The following is a 17,285-nucleotide window of genomic DNA, read 5'->3' on the forward strand; positions in this document are numbered from 1 at the left end:
ATACATATACCTTATATATATATATATATATATATATATATTTTGGTATATAATATTAATGTAATTTTACACAGGTGAGAGGCATGTGTTTGTTTGTCAAAGTTTCAATTACAACTATAATTTTACAAAGCACAAGCAAAATAAATATGTACAATGAAAGTATTGTAGGTAATATGTGTACTGACCTACGGCTTACAGTACTTACAGTTTCTCAGTAAGAATTACTGCCTACCAGCCCACATCCTGTTAACTTTTCCCATGTAACAATATGCTCCTCAGCCAGGTGAATATGTGGGCCATGCTCAGCGTTAAGACTGACAGATTGGGGACAAGCCGTGTGGTGTATGCTGAAACCTGCAGCCTGGCTATTATTTACTTTGTCATAAGAAACCTATTAGCAGATAAATGAAGGGACAACTCTAGCAAGAAATCAAAATTCATCACATGTGACAAGTGCCTGTGATTGGAGGCCATAGCACAGGAAAGAGCTGGCAGCTGCAGCCTCTGAGTGATGTGCAATGGGAGCCTGGCCTGATAACATGAGAAAGAGGAAAATGAGGAGGGGGAGAGTCAGGTATCAAAGACAACGTACTACAACACACTAAAAAACACATGAGGGGAAAAAAACAGGCTTCATATAAAGGCATCATTGTCTTATTCTTATAAGAAAAACAACTACATTTTTGTACTGAAAAAAAAAATACAAAAAAGTAGTAATAGAGCAAATAATGAATTTGAAACATAAATTTTAATAATCTTTTTTCTGATTTAATTCACATTTAAGTGTGAATGTTTATACATTTATAAACTGTTTTTTATACCACTTTTTCATTATTCATAAAACTTTCCACAGTAGCTGCTCACTTGTGGAATGTGTCTCTCTAATTGATACTGCTCATATGAGATGTGGAAGGAGGGGGGGGTTTGATCCCCTCTCTGACCCTTTCAGCTGAGTTTTTTCTGAAGACAGCTGAATAGCGTGGGTTAAATAACAACTATTTGAACAACAGTAAAAAACTGAAAAAACACTCACTCCTGTGATGGACTACACTCTCACGTTTAATTTCCTAATTTGCATTGAGATTGTAGTCTACCCACTTTAAAACACACAGGGATCATGGTAAACAAAAGTGGCCACCCTCCAGAAGGAAGGGCATTGTCAGCACCAATTCAGAGATGATTTGAGGATTTACAGCCGAGTGATACACAAAAAAATAAATTTTTGTTGAGGTTAGGGTTTAACTCCTGAGTCTATTAGTGTCACTTTAATATTTGCATCCTCTGATGTGAAAGCCTACTGAACCTACTGAACTATCCTCTGAACTGAAAGCACACTCATGGTACTGAAGGCAGGTGCACAGTATGAAGGACTAATAAAGTCAAATTTTAAAAAAAAGCATAGTAGTATAGGAAATATTATTATTATTAATAACAGCAATAATAGTCATAGTATATTTTAACGTCTGGTCACTGGTATTAATGGAATGGGGAACCTTACCTCTGCCGGTGCTGTAGTGCTGTAGTTTATCACTGTACACTGCTTCTTTACTGTACGTTCTCTTCCTGGAATACAAAACAAAACTAAACTTGAAAAATGTTGGTGCAGAGTCATAGCTTGTCTTTTGTCTTATACAAGTGAAAAGGATAAATGGTAGGAATGGTATCATGCAGAAAAAACAGTATCTGCTTTATATTTTTGCTGCCAACTTACTAAATAGTTCCAAAGGATTCACATGCGATGGCAATGCTATACCAGAGCACCTAGTAACCTGTAAGTGTGATTGTGGCCATGAGAAGACACTGTGGGAGAGCTCCACGTGAACACAGGTAACATACATTCGTAACATACATGTCTAAGGGTCGAAGATGGGAAGAAAATGGAAGTACGGTAGCTTTTGGTGGAATAGGATGTGACTTTTTGTGGAATAGGATCTGACTGTGATACTTTGAGAAGATCAGAGGCCTGGATTTGCAGGGGTACAACACATTTGTAGTATTATATATTATTACAAAAATGAAAAAATTTACCATATGAAAAAGGAAATAGAATATTTTCTTTACAGAATCATCCTTGTTTAAATGAGCTGACAAAAGCAATTAAAATGGCCCATGCAACGGGGGACAAGCCAATAGGCAATCCAGACTTGACATCCTGGAAAATGATGTGCCAGCCTTAACACCCTGGAAAAATGATGTGCCACCCTTAACACACCAGAAAATTATGTGCCACCCTTAACACACCAGAAAATGATGTTCCACCCTTAGCACCCTGGAAGAATATGTGCCACCCTTAACACCCTGGAAGATTATGTGCCACCCTTAACACTCTGGAAAATGATGTGCCACCCTTAACACACCAGGAAATGATGTGCCACCCTTAACACACCAGGAAATGATGTGCCACCCTTAACACACCAGAAAATGATGTGTCACCCTTAGCACCCTGGAAGAATATGTGCCACCCTTAACACCCTGGAAGATTATGTGCCACCCTTAACACTCTGGAAAATGATGTGCCACCCTTAACACACCAGAAAATGATGTGTCACCCTTAGCACCCTGGAAGAATATGTGCCACCCTTAACACCCTGGAAGATTATGTGCCACCCTTAACACTCTGGAAAATGATGTGCCATCCTTAACACACCAGAAAATTATTTGCCACCCTTGATACCCCCAAAAATTATGTGCCTCCCCTCTCCTCATTATCCTGCATCACAATGCAGAAGTAGGGGAAGAACTCACAGCATTGTTGTAGCTGAGTTATTTTTTTCTATGGGTAAGGCCTGCTCAGCTATGGCATGCTGAGGAACAGGAGTGGCCGCTTAAAGAAGCCAAGTTACCTGAAATACCTGAATTGGGACACAATAAAAATGTATTTTTCCATTGAAATTAACTGATACAACGTGTGCTTAAGGGATCTAAATATTTTAGACTGTTCCCTTTTAGGTGCTTGCCAAGTATTGTGATGAGAAGCAGGCCTATTCTCTTCTGTTCATACAAATGAAAGGCTTCCCATGAATGACCAGCATTAAGCTGAACTCCTGACAAATATAAAAAACACAAGTGGGACTCCAGCCATTTTTTTTTTATTTTAGCTTTCATTACAATGGAAAGCATTGAAATCATCATATATTTGTCCTCAGAGTCAATATTCTGGTGATGGTAGGTTTTGATGCACGAATCTTTGTGTCAAGAAAAAAAATAAAAGTTCTGCAGCTGTACTTAAAAAACCCCAAAGTATTCCTTACACTAAAGTATTTCCAAACACTCAACCGTCATCTAATTCATCTCCCTCTAACACTTAAATTCTAAGAAACCCCACTAGCCCCCCGACACTTAACCTCTTAACTGCCCCATAACATTTAACAATCCCCCTTCTCACTCCAACTCCTAAAAGGAACTTGTTGTCTGGTGCGGATGCCTTTATCACAAGACTGGCTGAATAGAATATCTAACCTCCAAGCAGGTAAAACATTTCACATGCACTTCACCTATTTAGCTGCTTACCTGGATTTCAGCTCTATTTCAGATCTAACTGTGATCTCAGTTAGTGGAATGACAAGGCAGAACATTATCCACAGAGACAAAAATTCATAAAATGGTACTCACACAGATCCTAAATAAGCAATTTGCAGACAGAACGGGTTGCTTAATTAAATAAACCCATGTGACATTCCAAAGTATAAATCAGCACACCACTGTGGTGTGGGAGTACTGATTTATACTTTGGAGTAGAAATATATCCATAGACCATAAAATCATTTGCTTCACTTGTGAATATCTCTTAATGTATGGGCAGACAGTGTACTTTTGTGAAGAAAACATATATAAAGGCATAAAAATTTACTCACCTACTGCATACAATGGAAATAGCCACCAGGGACACTATGAAGACAACACCCGCTGCTGCCGAGCCAGCAATCAGTGGAAGCTGCTCTCTCAACTCTGATTTGTAATCCTCTAAAAGTGGAAATAGGAGAAATTACACAGGATGGTGCCAGGTTGGCCTACAACAATAAACCTTTTGAAATGGAGCCTATCATTTGTGTCAAAGAGAAAGAGTACATGAATGCGCAGATCCAGATCTTGACTCAGATCTTTATTATACATGCTCCCGTGTGTGATTCATGTTGAACCATCTAAAATGTCAAGTCTTCATTATGTGCCTCCACACTTTCCACCCAGCAAAGGTCAGAGAATCTGTCAGGAACCTATCTCCTACTAATTTCGTGTGTATGTACAAATATATTCATAGTTCATATTGCAATAGACAGAAATCTCCATTATTTGAATGGGTGATCATAAGATTAACGCTTTGTTGATAGCATTTACAAACTCTGGATACAAAATAGCCTTATGCTACAGTACAATATAAACATAATGCAAATGCTAACCATGAAGTGAAACAATAATAATAATAATAATAATAATAATAATAATAAAAAGGTTCCTTACAAATCTCTTGGATGTTGAACTTGTTTTACATTACATAACATGCTGGCTCTACTTTTGGAAGATCTTGATTGGTTCTAAATCTAAAAAAGACTAAACAGTCTTTTAGCACTGCCTCTAGCAATACTACCTTGGTGAGAAGGCCCTCTCTACATTAAGCTCCACCCTCTCAGCTAAGGTTATGGATATTACCCCCTACCTACTTAATCAGAAGAAAGGTGCAGGATTTCAGAACACCCTTCCTACTCACTGATACCCAACCTAAACAAAAACAAGGCCCTCATCTTGGTGTTTGTAGCTCCTCTGGGTTCATACATTTATTCAATTCCATAACCTTCCTATAACTGGACAAAATTATAGAACTCAAAAAAATCTGATACTGCTGACTCCAGAGACAAAAGGTCTGTGAATGGAAGGATAGGATGTGGTGTTACATGACGAGATTGGGAAAGGTTTATTCTCAAAATGAATAATTATTTGACAAATAGTCCACATTGGACTGCTGCATAAGTATTTAAAAGGAAATGTTTTCTCTTTTCCGCTAAAATAATTAATGCTGTAACATGTTTGGCTTAATGAAAGCAGGAGGATGCCTCAGCTCACCTCACCAGCCACCAGTCGTAAACCAAGACACATAAATTACACTATTGCCTGTTTTTTCTTTTACTTTATCCTGTCTGTCAACCCTCTGTTCACTCCAGTTGGGTGTTGCTTACTGCAGAACAATGACATTAGATATATATCATTGTCTAAATAAATCTTACTCCCTCCTGCACTTCCTATGCTTGTCATATGTCCTTCCTGTCCCTGTTCTACTTCTCAAAACTTCCTTCTTCTTCACTTTCCATAACTAAGTTGTCTAACCTCAAAGTCTAGTGATACCAGATGTTATCCCTATCATTATAAGACATTCACACTAATAAAAACATTGCAGCAGTAATAATTTGGTTCTCTTGGATGACCCCATTTCCATGTTGATAAGGACACTCTCAAATAACAAGCTGGTCTATTTTATGCCTCATCTGAATATGAATCATAGTCAAGGGTCAAATACCATCCTAATGGAAACGGGTGTAATGTTTAACATTTCTAGGCCCTCAGTATTTTCTCCAAACCCTTGTTTACATTTTAAACATGTGTAAGTTTAAAATACATATAAAATATATTTTACTTTGGATGGCTGGAGGTTATACAAAGCAACTTTCACTAATTTGAGTTACTTTGCCAAACATATAATGAAGCCCAAATGCACCAAAAACTAGTATTTTAGTTGAAAGAGATTGTTGCATTCACTCCTACATCCAAAGAACACCAACAAAGCAATGTAACAAACCAAAGACACGTGATAGTCTCACACTCTAACTGAGAGGTACTGCACCTTCAAAATAATCTTATGCAGAAAGGCCAGAGACACACACCATTGTATGGCTTTGGTGCAGTGACAGGACAATTATGAGCATATTATGATAACATCATTGTCATTGCATGCTCATGAGTAGTCTGTTGCTCATGTACATCTAGACATGCAATATTGGTTTCTATGAATGAAGAGATTTCTGTGATTCCAGCTCACTCGTCATTGGATGCCGCAGTAAGCATGGCAGGTGCTTTCAGATCGTACAACATCAATTATGTCAAATAGTATATATGATATATGAGTCTAGCAATGTTTTATATACTGAAGATGCTTGTTATCTGGAAATGTTATGCTTTTCTGTCTATTTTTACTTAGTTCATAGATAAGGGGACCATATACTTGTATAATGCTTGTTCAAAGCTAAGTGACATAATAAAATCTAAAATGTCAATTGAGTTCAGCCAGTAAACATTTTGACACTGTTCCAATCCTGTTGGTCCCAAAGACATAAAAACAACAAAGGGAGCCAACTGCCAACTTAACCTCACCATGAAATAATAGGAATTCCTTCCCGAGGCCATTAGTTGTTAGTAAAAAAAATATTAAATCTCTGGATGAATCTCTCCACTGATGAATTCTATTAATTATATCTGGAGATGTCATTTCTAGTACTAATAGTCACATTAAAATTCACTTATAAATTTGGCCATCAGCACCTTCTTTGTGTGATAATTCCAAACTCTGATCACCCTTGTAGTATGAACCCTTTCCATAGAAGTATATGGAAATCTTAAAGTGATGCTGTTGTCCACCTCTGAACACTCTGAAAGAGGAAAACTTAAATAGAGTTATGATTCCAGTTACCAATTAAATGTCAAAGAATATTTTTTTATTAGCGCAAATATGCACAGACATATGAAAACAATTTGTCAAATTTTTTTTTGTTTGGGCATATTTCCACTAATAAAGATACTACTGTTTTATATTTCACTGATAACTGGAGTCATAACTCTATTTAGGTTTTGTTCTTTAACAGTTTAATTTGCAGATGATTCAGTTTTTTTCTTTATAAATTGTAAATTGTCAGCAGGTAAGAGGATTATTGTACACCCATATCTCTCTTGAAAGGTATCTAAAATTGCCCGAAGGCTAAACTCCAAGAAGACTACTAAATACCCATTTGGTGCCATCACAATTAACCCATGATTTCTGCATCTGTAATTGGTTTTACTAAACTAAGTACCTGCTTTTATGATATGAGAAATCCCAATTATAATTAAAATGGATTAGTATGAATTATATCTGATAACTCTAAATGTCGATAGGCTTGAAGATACAGTATCTATACCACTGAAAAATAGTACTACACACATTGCTTGAGCTAACTCACAGGTTCTCTTTTATGCTGTTAATGTGGCGGGCATGCCTTTCTTCCTATAATTTCCTGGGGTTCTCCTGCATAGACGATTTTGATGGGTTGCACACACGGTATTAATGGTTTTATTATAATATTGGGTCCGTGTGACAGTATACATATTTCCACCTCTCTTTTGAAGCACTGAACTTTGTTCTTTATACGTGTTGAGGATTTCATCACCTCCCAATCACCATTTGAGAAATGCAGGATTCCCATTGATGTTTACTGTGATTCATAAGTATCTATTTATATATTGAGGGATGTATAATTAATAGGTTGTAGGTTAAGGATGTGGCACATTGATTCACTAACTGGCATCCATATTATACATCTTTTGTACACGTTTACTATCTCTGAATGTTTACACCTCATGATGATTACTATCAGGAAGTCTGTATATAAACAACATACAGTATTCTGAGTGCAATATGTTCCAATTTCCGCAATAAAACTTGTTAATCTGCATTTTATGTTTCTGTTTTGCTCTGTAAGTGTTGGGGGGTAATATTTAAGGCATTTTAGGGTTCAGTTTAAGTGTTGGGGTGAGGGTTCAGTGTTGGGGATGTTTTAGTGTTAGGGATACATTAGCAAATAGTTGATATCAGGGTATTTATACTAGTTGTGTATAAAAATATATTTTATGATTTAAATAGTGTTTTAAATATCTGCCTAAAGCTCAGCTTTTATTAACTGTAAGTAAACTGTCTCCACTTTCCCTTTAGCCACAAATCAGTCTTAACCTCAGCAGGGACACAGGCCAAGTAGAATTGGCAGGGAAGGCGTTAAGAGCTTTGGAACAATACAGAAGCACAGCATCCCTCTTGGCTTCACCTTCCTTCCTAATGCCCAGACTTGGTAAGGAAAGATGCCCAGCAGAGTTACGCATGTAACAGCCTGGCTCAGTGCCCTGGGCCAGTGTAGGAGGAATGTTTCCGCTCGTGGAGAAGAACCCATGCCTGTCAAGCAGCGGCACATGTGTTGGAATCTGATTATTTAAAGAACGGAGGAGAAAAAGGAAATCAAATAAACGAAAATAGTTTGATGGAGTGGAAATCATTTCAAAACAGAATGGGTCAATTAACAGATATTCTGCAATGCTGAATTGAAAGATCATGCATGTAAATACACTGTATGTCGAGTGTATCAAATAATGCGTGTGAAACGGCCAGGACCAATCAGGCAGAACTAGTTTGCAATCTAATATATGTTCCTATTTTACACTTCATTGCTACCATATGAATATGATGTCATGTCAATCAATTTTTCACATGAAATCTGACAGCAGCAAACCAGCAAATGACCCATACAGATTGATCATTTTCATTAGGGCAGACCAATATATCTTACATGTAAAGCCTTCTGCTGGAGTGTTGCATTTTTTTCTTTAAAAGTGTTAGAAACAACCTCTAGCTGTTTTTTCAGACATTTTCAATTGATTAGGTGTAAAGCGTGAATGGGGACCCCTCATATATAATGCAGAAACCTCCAAATTTGGACAATTTATCACCAAGATGAATATAGATTTTGCCTGGAAAACAGTTAAAATCCATCCTGGACTGGGGTTAGTTTATTGGAAATGGAGCAACTCCATACTGTATTTGCAGCTGTAAAAACCAATTGGATGATTGCTTTTATTTCCAAACATGGATTACAAGAATCAAAGATGGAAAATGTTCAATCAAAGTAAACCTACTGTATTTTCAAAAAGTGAAGAAGTGCTATTGTATAGGTAATGTCTAGAAAAGTTAATTGTAATAAAGGAATATCCTAATATGCCTTAAATGCCTTCTGAGAAGTAGCAATGCACTTCCTGACTTGTGACTTTGCCTAGGTACTCCTGTGCTGTAGCCTGGGGAATCATATCCCGTCAACTATTTGCCTCCGATGACTGCCATTCTCAAGAGATTTGGAGCAAAAGTTGGTGATTTCACTACTGTGCTGCTTATTGTTCTTCTGTTGCAGGTCTGCTGGAAAAGAAGCTGTATCTACAGCTTCTGCCCTGTTCATTTAGTGGATCTGTGCTTCACCCACCTCTTCTGCTGCTGCTTGTTCTTTACCCCACCATTAATTAGATCACCATCATCAGATCACCTGTCATTAGGGGTCAGCTCTGTCATGAGGAAGCAAAGCTCTTTTCCTCAAGATGGTTGCCTTTATACCCCAGACACAGCAAATGGTGATGGGATAAGAGGCAGAGGTTCAGGTTGGTCATGCTGATCTCCTGGTCCTAAAAGCAGCCCCTACCTCAGAAGTTTTATCATCCTGCAGGCTAGGCTTGGCTATTACTGTTTCATAACCTGAACATCTAGAGTGAAATTTATGAAATGATTGTTTAGTAATCTCAAAGCATCAGATAGGTCATATAGGAGTCTTCACAACTGAATTGCTAATGTATGTATAAGGTATCCAGCAGCCATTTCAGTGCTGCTCCTCATTTGTCAAGACGGGAATGCCCACTGCCAGCCTTATGGATGGAATGCCATTCACAAGATGGGGACATTTCAGTTTACTAGAAACAAGGACACAAATACATTTTGTACCTTAATATTACCTATATATTATCTGTTTGCAGAAATATAGCAACCGCAAACTGAAGTCCATCCAATCAATTACAGTGGTTTTTGCATAGCACCCTTATTTATAAAAGGTTGTGTTGTGATACTGGATACAGGATGAGGGCTAAATATATTACTGCAGCGTCTGGTCATAGTAAAACAGATTTTTATTTTTTACTAGCCAAAGGGTTCAGGAACATTGCATTCCAGCATGCTTATGCATGCCTATGCATATGGATAGAATTTGAGTTTTTTGTGGAATAACAAATTAAAATCTTGGACAAATTCAATACCATAATACATTTGGTAAATATTGAACATAGTGATCATGAAAACTAACCATGTTATTCTAGTATGCTTGTAGAGTCATTTAAAGTTTATCTTGTGCCTTTTTAATATATGTTTTTGGTTATACATACATACATTTGTTGAGCTCATGAATTACATATCTAGATGCTCTTCACTTACCATCAGTCAGTGTTTGGAAGCACATTTTTCCACTGTACTTTCCATAACCTGCCACTGTGCGTGCCCTGACCTGTACCACATACACCACACCAGGCTTCAGTCCTTCTATGCTGGCTGTGTTGGTTTGGCTTCTTGCTATAGATGAGTTAAATTCATTTTGATCCTGTTAGTAAGAAAATGTATAGAGGTACATAAATATATGGTACAGTAAAAAATAAAACAGAAACAGAATATAAATACAACTTGTATATACTGTATTTAAGCAATGAAAATTGCTGCAGCAATAAAAAAAATCTTAAAGAAGAACCATTCAATTTTATTCCGATATTTAGCGCACACACTTTGGAAAAAAAATGCCTCCTGAATATTCCATCTGCTAGTCCGTAACAGTTACCTGATTCTAAAAACAAATGTATTTTCCTGTATGTATAGATACTCCGCCTACACCATCTTGCCATTCTGTGAAAAGACCCCACTTAATGGGCCATAAGCTCAACAGATGCCTACTATTAAAATTTCTGAAAAGAAGGTGGTTAACTTCAACAAGATATAACCATGTTTCTGATAACTTCCAGTCATATTGGATTTTCCTATTATTTAGCTGGACATAATATGAAATAAAGTAAGCTAAGCCTTCTACATCTGTAAATTAGTCTATAGGCTGCTGCTAATGCATATTTATTTAGTACGGTAGCATGAAGGTCTCAGTAAATGATACTACTTGAATATTACACATGCTCCCATCTGCTATTACAAGTGCTTCTTCCTTCCTTCCTTCCTGCTACTAATATTCTGTCTGCAAAATGTTCACTTGTCATTTATGCACAGTGGGTGAGACAAATATTCCTCTGCTGAGAATCTTTCATGTTTATTAAGGTTATTATTTGGTGGCCAGAAGATCCAGGAGAAGAAGAGGTATGGAAACATGGTGGGAGTGTCAATAATAAGGGTGGGTTTACTGAGTGTATAAGTGTTAAGGTTAGGGTTACAGGAAGTGTTAAAGTTAGGGTTACAGGAAGGTTTAATTTAAGGGGATCCCCATGGTAGGGCATTACTCTGCACCCAGGAAGACAGATACAGGGCATTCTTAGGAAAGGTCTTTTTGTGGGCATTCTTAGGTGAGATCTTTTATTTAGATGGCACTCTTACGAAAGACTTCCTAGTTAAAGGACATATTTAGGGAAGATCTGTTAATCTGATGGCATATTTAAGTAATGTCTGTCTGTCAGTTGAAGGGAATTATAGGGATAGGTAAGTTAGAGGGCATACTTAGGAAAAACCTGTTACTTAGAGGGAACACTTGGGAAAGATATGTTAGTTAGAGGGCCTCCTATGTTCAGGATTGTTAGACAGAGGGCATCATTAGTAAAAGGTCTATAGGGTAGGGGGCGTCCTTACGAAAGGTCTGTTATTTAGAGGGCATCCTTATGAAAGGTTTGTAAGTAATAAGAGAGCCATAGGAAAGGGCTGTTTGGTAAACTGAATCGTTATGAAAGGTCTGGTAAGAGGGCATTCTGAGGCAGAATCTGAAAGAAAGTGATGTCATTTTTCCTAATTATCACCATTAGTGCTGTTGTTGCACAACAACACTGCTTGGGTTTTTCTTGAATGGAAAAGCAGCTCTCAAGCCACAGACCCACTAGTTTATTAATTTAAAATTAGCTGAAATGTATGGCACGATTTTACTCGTTACAGGCAATCAAGTAAGCTTAATGATGATTACTACACTATCAGGGCAGCAAAATACAGTCTAATCACCAGCATTGTTCTTAGTCAAATACACATTAATCAATGTATTGACTGAAAGCCAGAGAGATCAATAGATGACACACTGAGCACCATCTATCAGTCTTACTATAAATGGAACCAGGAGCAGAATTGTACAAGTAGGGTAAATTGATGTGCATTTCTATGCAGCTTTGGAAATTGTATGAGTGCCAAAGAGTGTCCAATATTCAAACACAAGAAGACTAATCCAAGCGATATTTGTGATAAGAGATTGACAATAACAACCTATACTCAAGATTATCTGGCTTATTGGAAAATATTTGTGAATGATTTAAGTGTCATTTTAATTCTTGGAGACTTTAGTAATCTTTGTCTTATTTACCAGCATGGTGTTCCCTTTTCATTAGAATTTAGCTCCTCCCCAAAAATTCTGAACAAGAGGTAACTAAAAAAATCCAACAAAGACACAAACTCTTACATGATGGGCATGGCAGTTGTTTTATTGGTGAAAATGCATAAGCAACTGAAGGACCTGATGGGCCAAAAGAGCCAGTGGGTGATTCAAATAAAAATAGAAACACCAGTGGGACTGACCCCTGAAAATAAGAGAACTGTGGCCACACTAAGGACATTCAAATATTTCCAATGTTTAATAAATAAAGCCCTCACTGACCTCTGTAGCTGCAGGTACTGTGAAGTAATGTATCCTCAAATTTGAAACACTTTAGTTAGAACAAAAGAGGGGGCACAATGCTGGGACCCAACAAATATAACTTTAGGATAAATTGCTTCATACTGCCTGCAGCTACAGAAGTCACTGAGGGCTTTATTTAAATCGTATTTACTTCTTGTTAGGAATATATAAATATTTGAATGGCCATAGTCTGTCACAGTTATACTTTAAGGACTGATATTTTTCAATAGTAAAATAAGTACAGTATTGCATTCTCTCTATGTGTGCCAAAATGAAAAGGTACTTAAATGGGCAAGAAAAGTTACAATGGGCCTGGTAGGTGAAGGAACTGTGATCCAGTACTCAATATGCATTATTAACACATTTTATGCACACTTCAATTCTAGCATGTTGCACAGTTATAGAAATACTGATTCAAATCATTGGTTCGGTCAAATTCTCATCCATGTTTACAATCTCTTGTGAAACCAAACAGGCAGATTGTTTCTTATACTCCAGGTCGCTTACTAGATTGTCTGGTCTGTGCTATTACAAACTATAAGATTCTCTGCGTGATTCAATGATTTTCCAGTTACTTGTTCTAAAAGCATTTGGGCTGTAAGTCAGCTGCATAGAATTTCTCATTGGTTCCTGACTTATCACATCTTCTTGCTCATCTAATAGGATATCTATAAACGTGATAGGCTCTGGCGGCAGCAGCCAAGTTTCACATTATTGAGTCAGTAAAGACTGCACACTTTATGGCAAGCTAATGCAAGCAACTTCTATATTCATTATAGTTCTGAAGAGGGTGCTAATGGATTGGTGCTGTGCAATTCCGCAACCATTAATTTGCTAAGCCCATTGCCACTATGTAAAGAAGAGTTGCCGTTAAAGTGAAATCATATATTTATTATGAAGTATGTTGATGTCACCTTCTCATAATATCGAATTTCATAGTCCAGGATAATTCCGTTGGGCTGCTCTGGTTGAGGCCAAGATAGGGTGATACTCTTCATAGTAGCTCTGACCTGGTGCATGATGGGAACAGTGGAAGGAGCTGTTGGAAGAGGAGCAAAAATTGTTAACGCATGAGTGTCACAGAGTGTTAGAATGCAGACAATATGTACAAGCAATTCTGTAAACAGGAATTGTGTTTTAGTAGTCTGGCCCACCTACTGGTTGTCCTTACTATATTTTAATAAGGCAACTCTGGCCATACACATGGCAGTTTGTTAGAACATTTGATTCCATTTGTATTCTTTAATCGCAAAGACATAAAAAAAAAGTGTCCTTAATTTAGCACATGGAGAATGAATCCAGGTAATCCCAGAAAAACAAATAGATTGCTTCATATGAGATGTCCGTTTACCTGCTACCACCCCTTTGACACAATTTTAGTGCAGACTCGGGACCATATTAGCTTCTCTGCCATTTTAAGAAAGGGAAGTAAAAGTGTTAGTTATACTTATTTCTTTCAATGGTTCCTTGTTTATAACCATATCTTGAATTTGACTAATGCACCTATTTCAAGACCTGATATAACAGAAATAATCCAATCATATGTCCTCTTACATCACTAATGCTGATTGGAAAGCAGTTATCTGTATGAGATGGCTGTATATGATGGCTCATTAAAAAAAAAAAAAAAAAAACACACGACAAGAATTACCCTTTAGAAATACATCTGTCATGTTTGCGCTTCACATGGATGAAGCATATGTAATGTACATTCTTCCCTATGGAAAAGCCATAATGTACAGTGTTCTCTGTGGAAAAGCCATTGTGTACATTGCATCACATAAAGTCATCGAATTATCTTATGGAATGAAGGTCTAATCACTGGAGTCTGGGCCTCCCTCCCTTTCGCTCTTCTCAGCATAATGCTGCATTTCGGAGGTCAGCTCTGTTTACCTCCTCTACACGAGGTCCCTCTCTCGAGTGCATGCAGGAGGCAGAAAGCCGTCGCTTCTTCTGTTTACCCAGCTCTCCTTTAATCCGCCTTTTTTATTTTCTATTCCCATCCTTTTGGAGAAGGATGTTAATTTCCTGAAATTAAGCACTTAACTTGATTGCTGTTTTGTTAATTGCAGGCTTCATAGCTATGGCACTGTTGCGTGGTTAGCATGGATAATGCAGCGAGGATCCGGGAAGCTCCAACAACAAGATCACTGCTTGGTACAGCTCATTATACCATAAACCTGAGTACTAAACATCTCAGCCAGAATACTTGGACAGGTTTGCCGTTACTTAAAGGGAATCCATCAGTAAAGAAAAAAAACTGTGTGATTAGGCTCTGATGAAAGCAGCCATTCCCTGACTCATGTGCAGCATGCTAGTTGTAAGAAAGTACCACCACTTCTAAGAAAGTAAACACCCTAGAAACTGCTGCTTCCATCACACTCTAATCACACTGGTGTTTTGCTATGTGATAGAGTCATCAACGTTTTAATCAGGCAACAACTGGCTTATCAGTTTACTGAACCAAAAGCAATGGTGTGTCGTGATCAAACCTGAAAATGACTGTAGAGACCAAGGGCTTATCTAATAAAACAATGCAAGGAAAAACTTTAAATACCAAGCGCACCACCCACAGAACTTAATCAAAATTCATTTTGTACTGTATGATCTCAATAAAGTCAAATTTGCTTGACTGCTCCATGTAACTGTGCTTGTGTGGTCTATGGAATGATCCCACGTGTGTTGGTGTGTTGAAATCTTCCTTATACTATATAAGGAAGATTTCAGCCAGTAAAAGTAGAATTGAAGCCAAAACTGTCTTTTAGTTTGAGATAAAGTGAGGGTGGGTTATAACCCCCGTCACCTTTTTTTGCCATCTGTGTTCCATTGGGGAGATTTCACTTCCTGTCTGATAGCCATAACAGGGTGTGGGAGGAAATCCCTCCAAAGTGAAGGAAATCCCTGGTGCGTCCCCATTGGAAGATTTCCCATCTATTCCTTTTCTGATGACAGCCCAAAATTTAGGATATTTTTTCACTTTCAGTGATAACAGTCACCAGGACAAATAGGGTGAATCTACCCAACGGGGACACAACCACAATAAAAACCTGACAGGACTTCTAATCCCTCTTCACACTATCCAAAACGAGAAAAAAAAAAAAAAGACAAAATGAATAACAAAAAACGAGTCAAAAAGAATGGTTTTGGGTTTAGTTGCACTTTTAAGTGACAATTGCTATGGCTCCTGGTACTTTGCAAGCTTAGCAAAGTGTTCTTAGTTATAGCAACCCTGATACCTTATCTAACCCTGGTACCTTATCTAACCCTGATATATTTCTATAATGCTGGATTCACACATATGTGCTGCAATAACATAATAAGTCAAGGCAACTGGACATGCTTGTTACTGTAAGGCTTGGTATATGTGTGTTGCAATGTGATGCATTTACTATAAATGGCACTCCAGCATACATATACACACATATGCGTGCTTTAAAAAAGAACATTATTTTTTATATTAACCCTTGCAGTTGGGCTACCCCACAATGCAGGGTTTAAGCTCTTGCTTGTGTCCAGGTGCTAAAATAACAAAGATATACACAGATAGAAGCTTTGAGCTGGTCAGCTGTAACAGTGCTCCCTCCAGCCTGTCTCCCCCTCATTGGAATCTTCTTCAGCATCTTCACGCTGCAAAGGAGGAGGAGAGAGGCTGGAAGGACCAGGTGAGTCTACCTTTTTTTTTTAACCTAGAAACAAACAATCACTTAACCCTTGCAGTAGTCCCACTGCAAGTGTTAATAAATAACATTTCCTGGAGTTCTGTACTATAGTTTTGCATTGTAAAATAGTGCATGAACATTTGAGATGAACGGGGTGCTTTTCAGTGCAACGTACCTCAACACAAGAAAATGTGTGCATTAATGTGAATGGACCCTGAAGCTGCATTTAGAACGTCACCTGAATGCTACTTTAACCCTGCAGTAAGGCTTGCATTCTTTTTAAAAAATATGTTGAAACTAGTGGTGTAACAATAGCCATAGCAGTCCACACCGCTGCTATGGGGCCCAGGGTAGAAGGGGGCTCCATTAGGAAGGCTGATGAAAAACTAGGAGAGCTAAACTGTTAAGTTTCCAGTGTAGAAGAACTGAAGCCAGACCTCAGGCTGGTCTAGTCACAGATCCGCCTCTGTGCAGTAAGCATTTGCCTATCTTAGCAGCGTAGATTAATTGCCCTACTACGAACTGAAATTACCCCATATGTCTAATGTAATCACAAATCCCAGAGTTTTACCTCTGTTAAAACCTTATAGTAAAGCTGAGGTTTGTGGTTCTACTATAAAAAGTTTAACAAAGCTAGAGTTTAAAGAAAAGTAGTATTAGGGTTGAAGAGTTTTATCATAATGCAAAATATAATTATGGTTCTTCTTATTATTATTATTAGTGCTACTATAACTTTTACCCCGAGCACTGCTCCCTACTGTACTGACTATGCTGACATCGCTCCTGCTGCCTGTCCTTCATACATACTTCATGTTAACATGTTATACTTCATGTTACTTCATGTTAATGTCATGAACTGTGACACATATTGTCACAGTTGACACTGCCAGCCACTACAGAGAGAGTTAACTAGAAGGGCCCAAAGTTTTGCTGTGGGTCCCCATGATTTGTA

General features: G+C 37.8%; 1 protein-coding gene across 1 annotated transcript in view; it reads right to left on the reverse strand.

The window, feature by feature from the left end:
• EPHB1 (EPH receptor B1) overlaps positions 1-17,285 on the reverse strand; it is a 259,254-nt gene that overhangs the window by 23,926 nt on the left and 218,043 nt on the right. The window contains exons 6-9 of the mRNA XM_018555329.1: positions 13,589-13,713; positions 10,253-10,415; positions 3,855-3,963; positions 1,499-1,563 (exon numbers count right to left, since the gene is read on the reverse strand). Of these exons, the coding sequence (XP_018410831.1) occupies positions 1,499-1,563; positions 3,855-3,963; positions 10,253-10,415; positions 13,589-13,713 (462 nt within the window). The remainder of the gene's footprint in view (positions 1-1,498; positions 1,564-3,854; positions 3,964-10,252; positions 10,416-13,588; positions 13,714-17,285) is intronic.

The sequence above is a fragment of the Nanorana parkeri genome, unplaced genomic scaffold, assembly GCF_000935625.1.
Source record: "Nanorana parkeri isolate BGI_ZX_2015 unplaced genomic scaffold, ASM93562v1 scaffold192, whole genome shotgun sequence".
Classification (NCBI taxonomy): Eukaryota; Metazoa; Chordata; class Amphibia; order Anura; family Dicroglossidae; genus Nanorana; species Nanorana parkeri.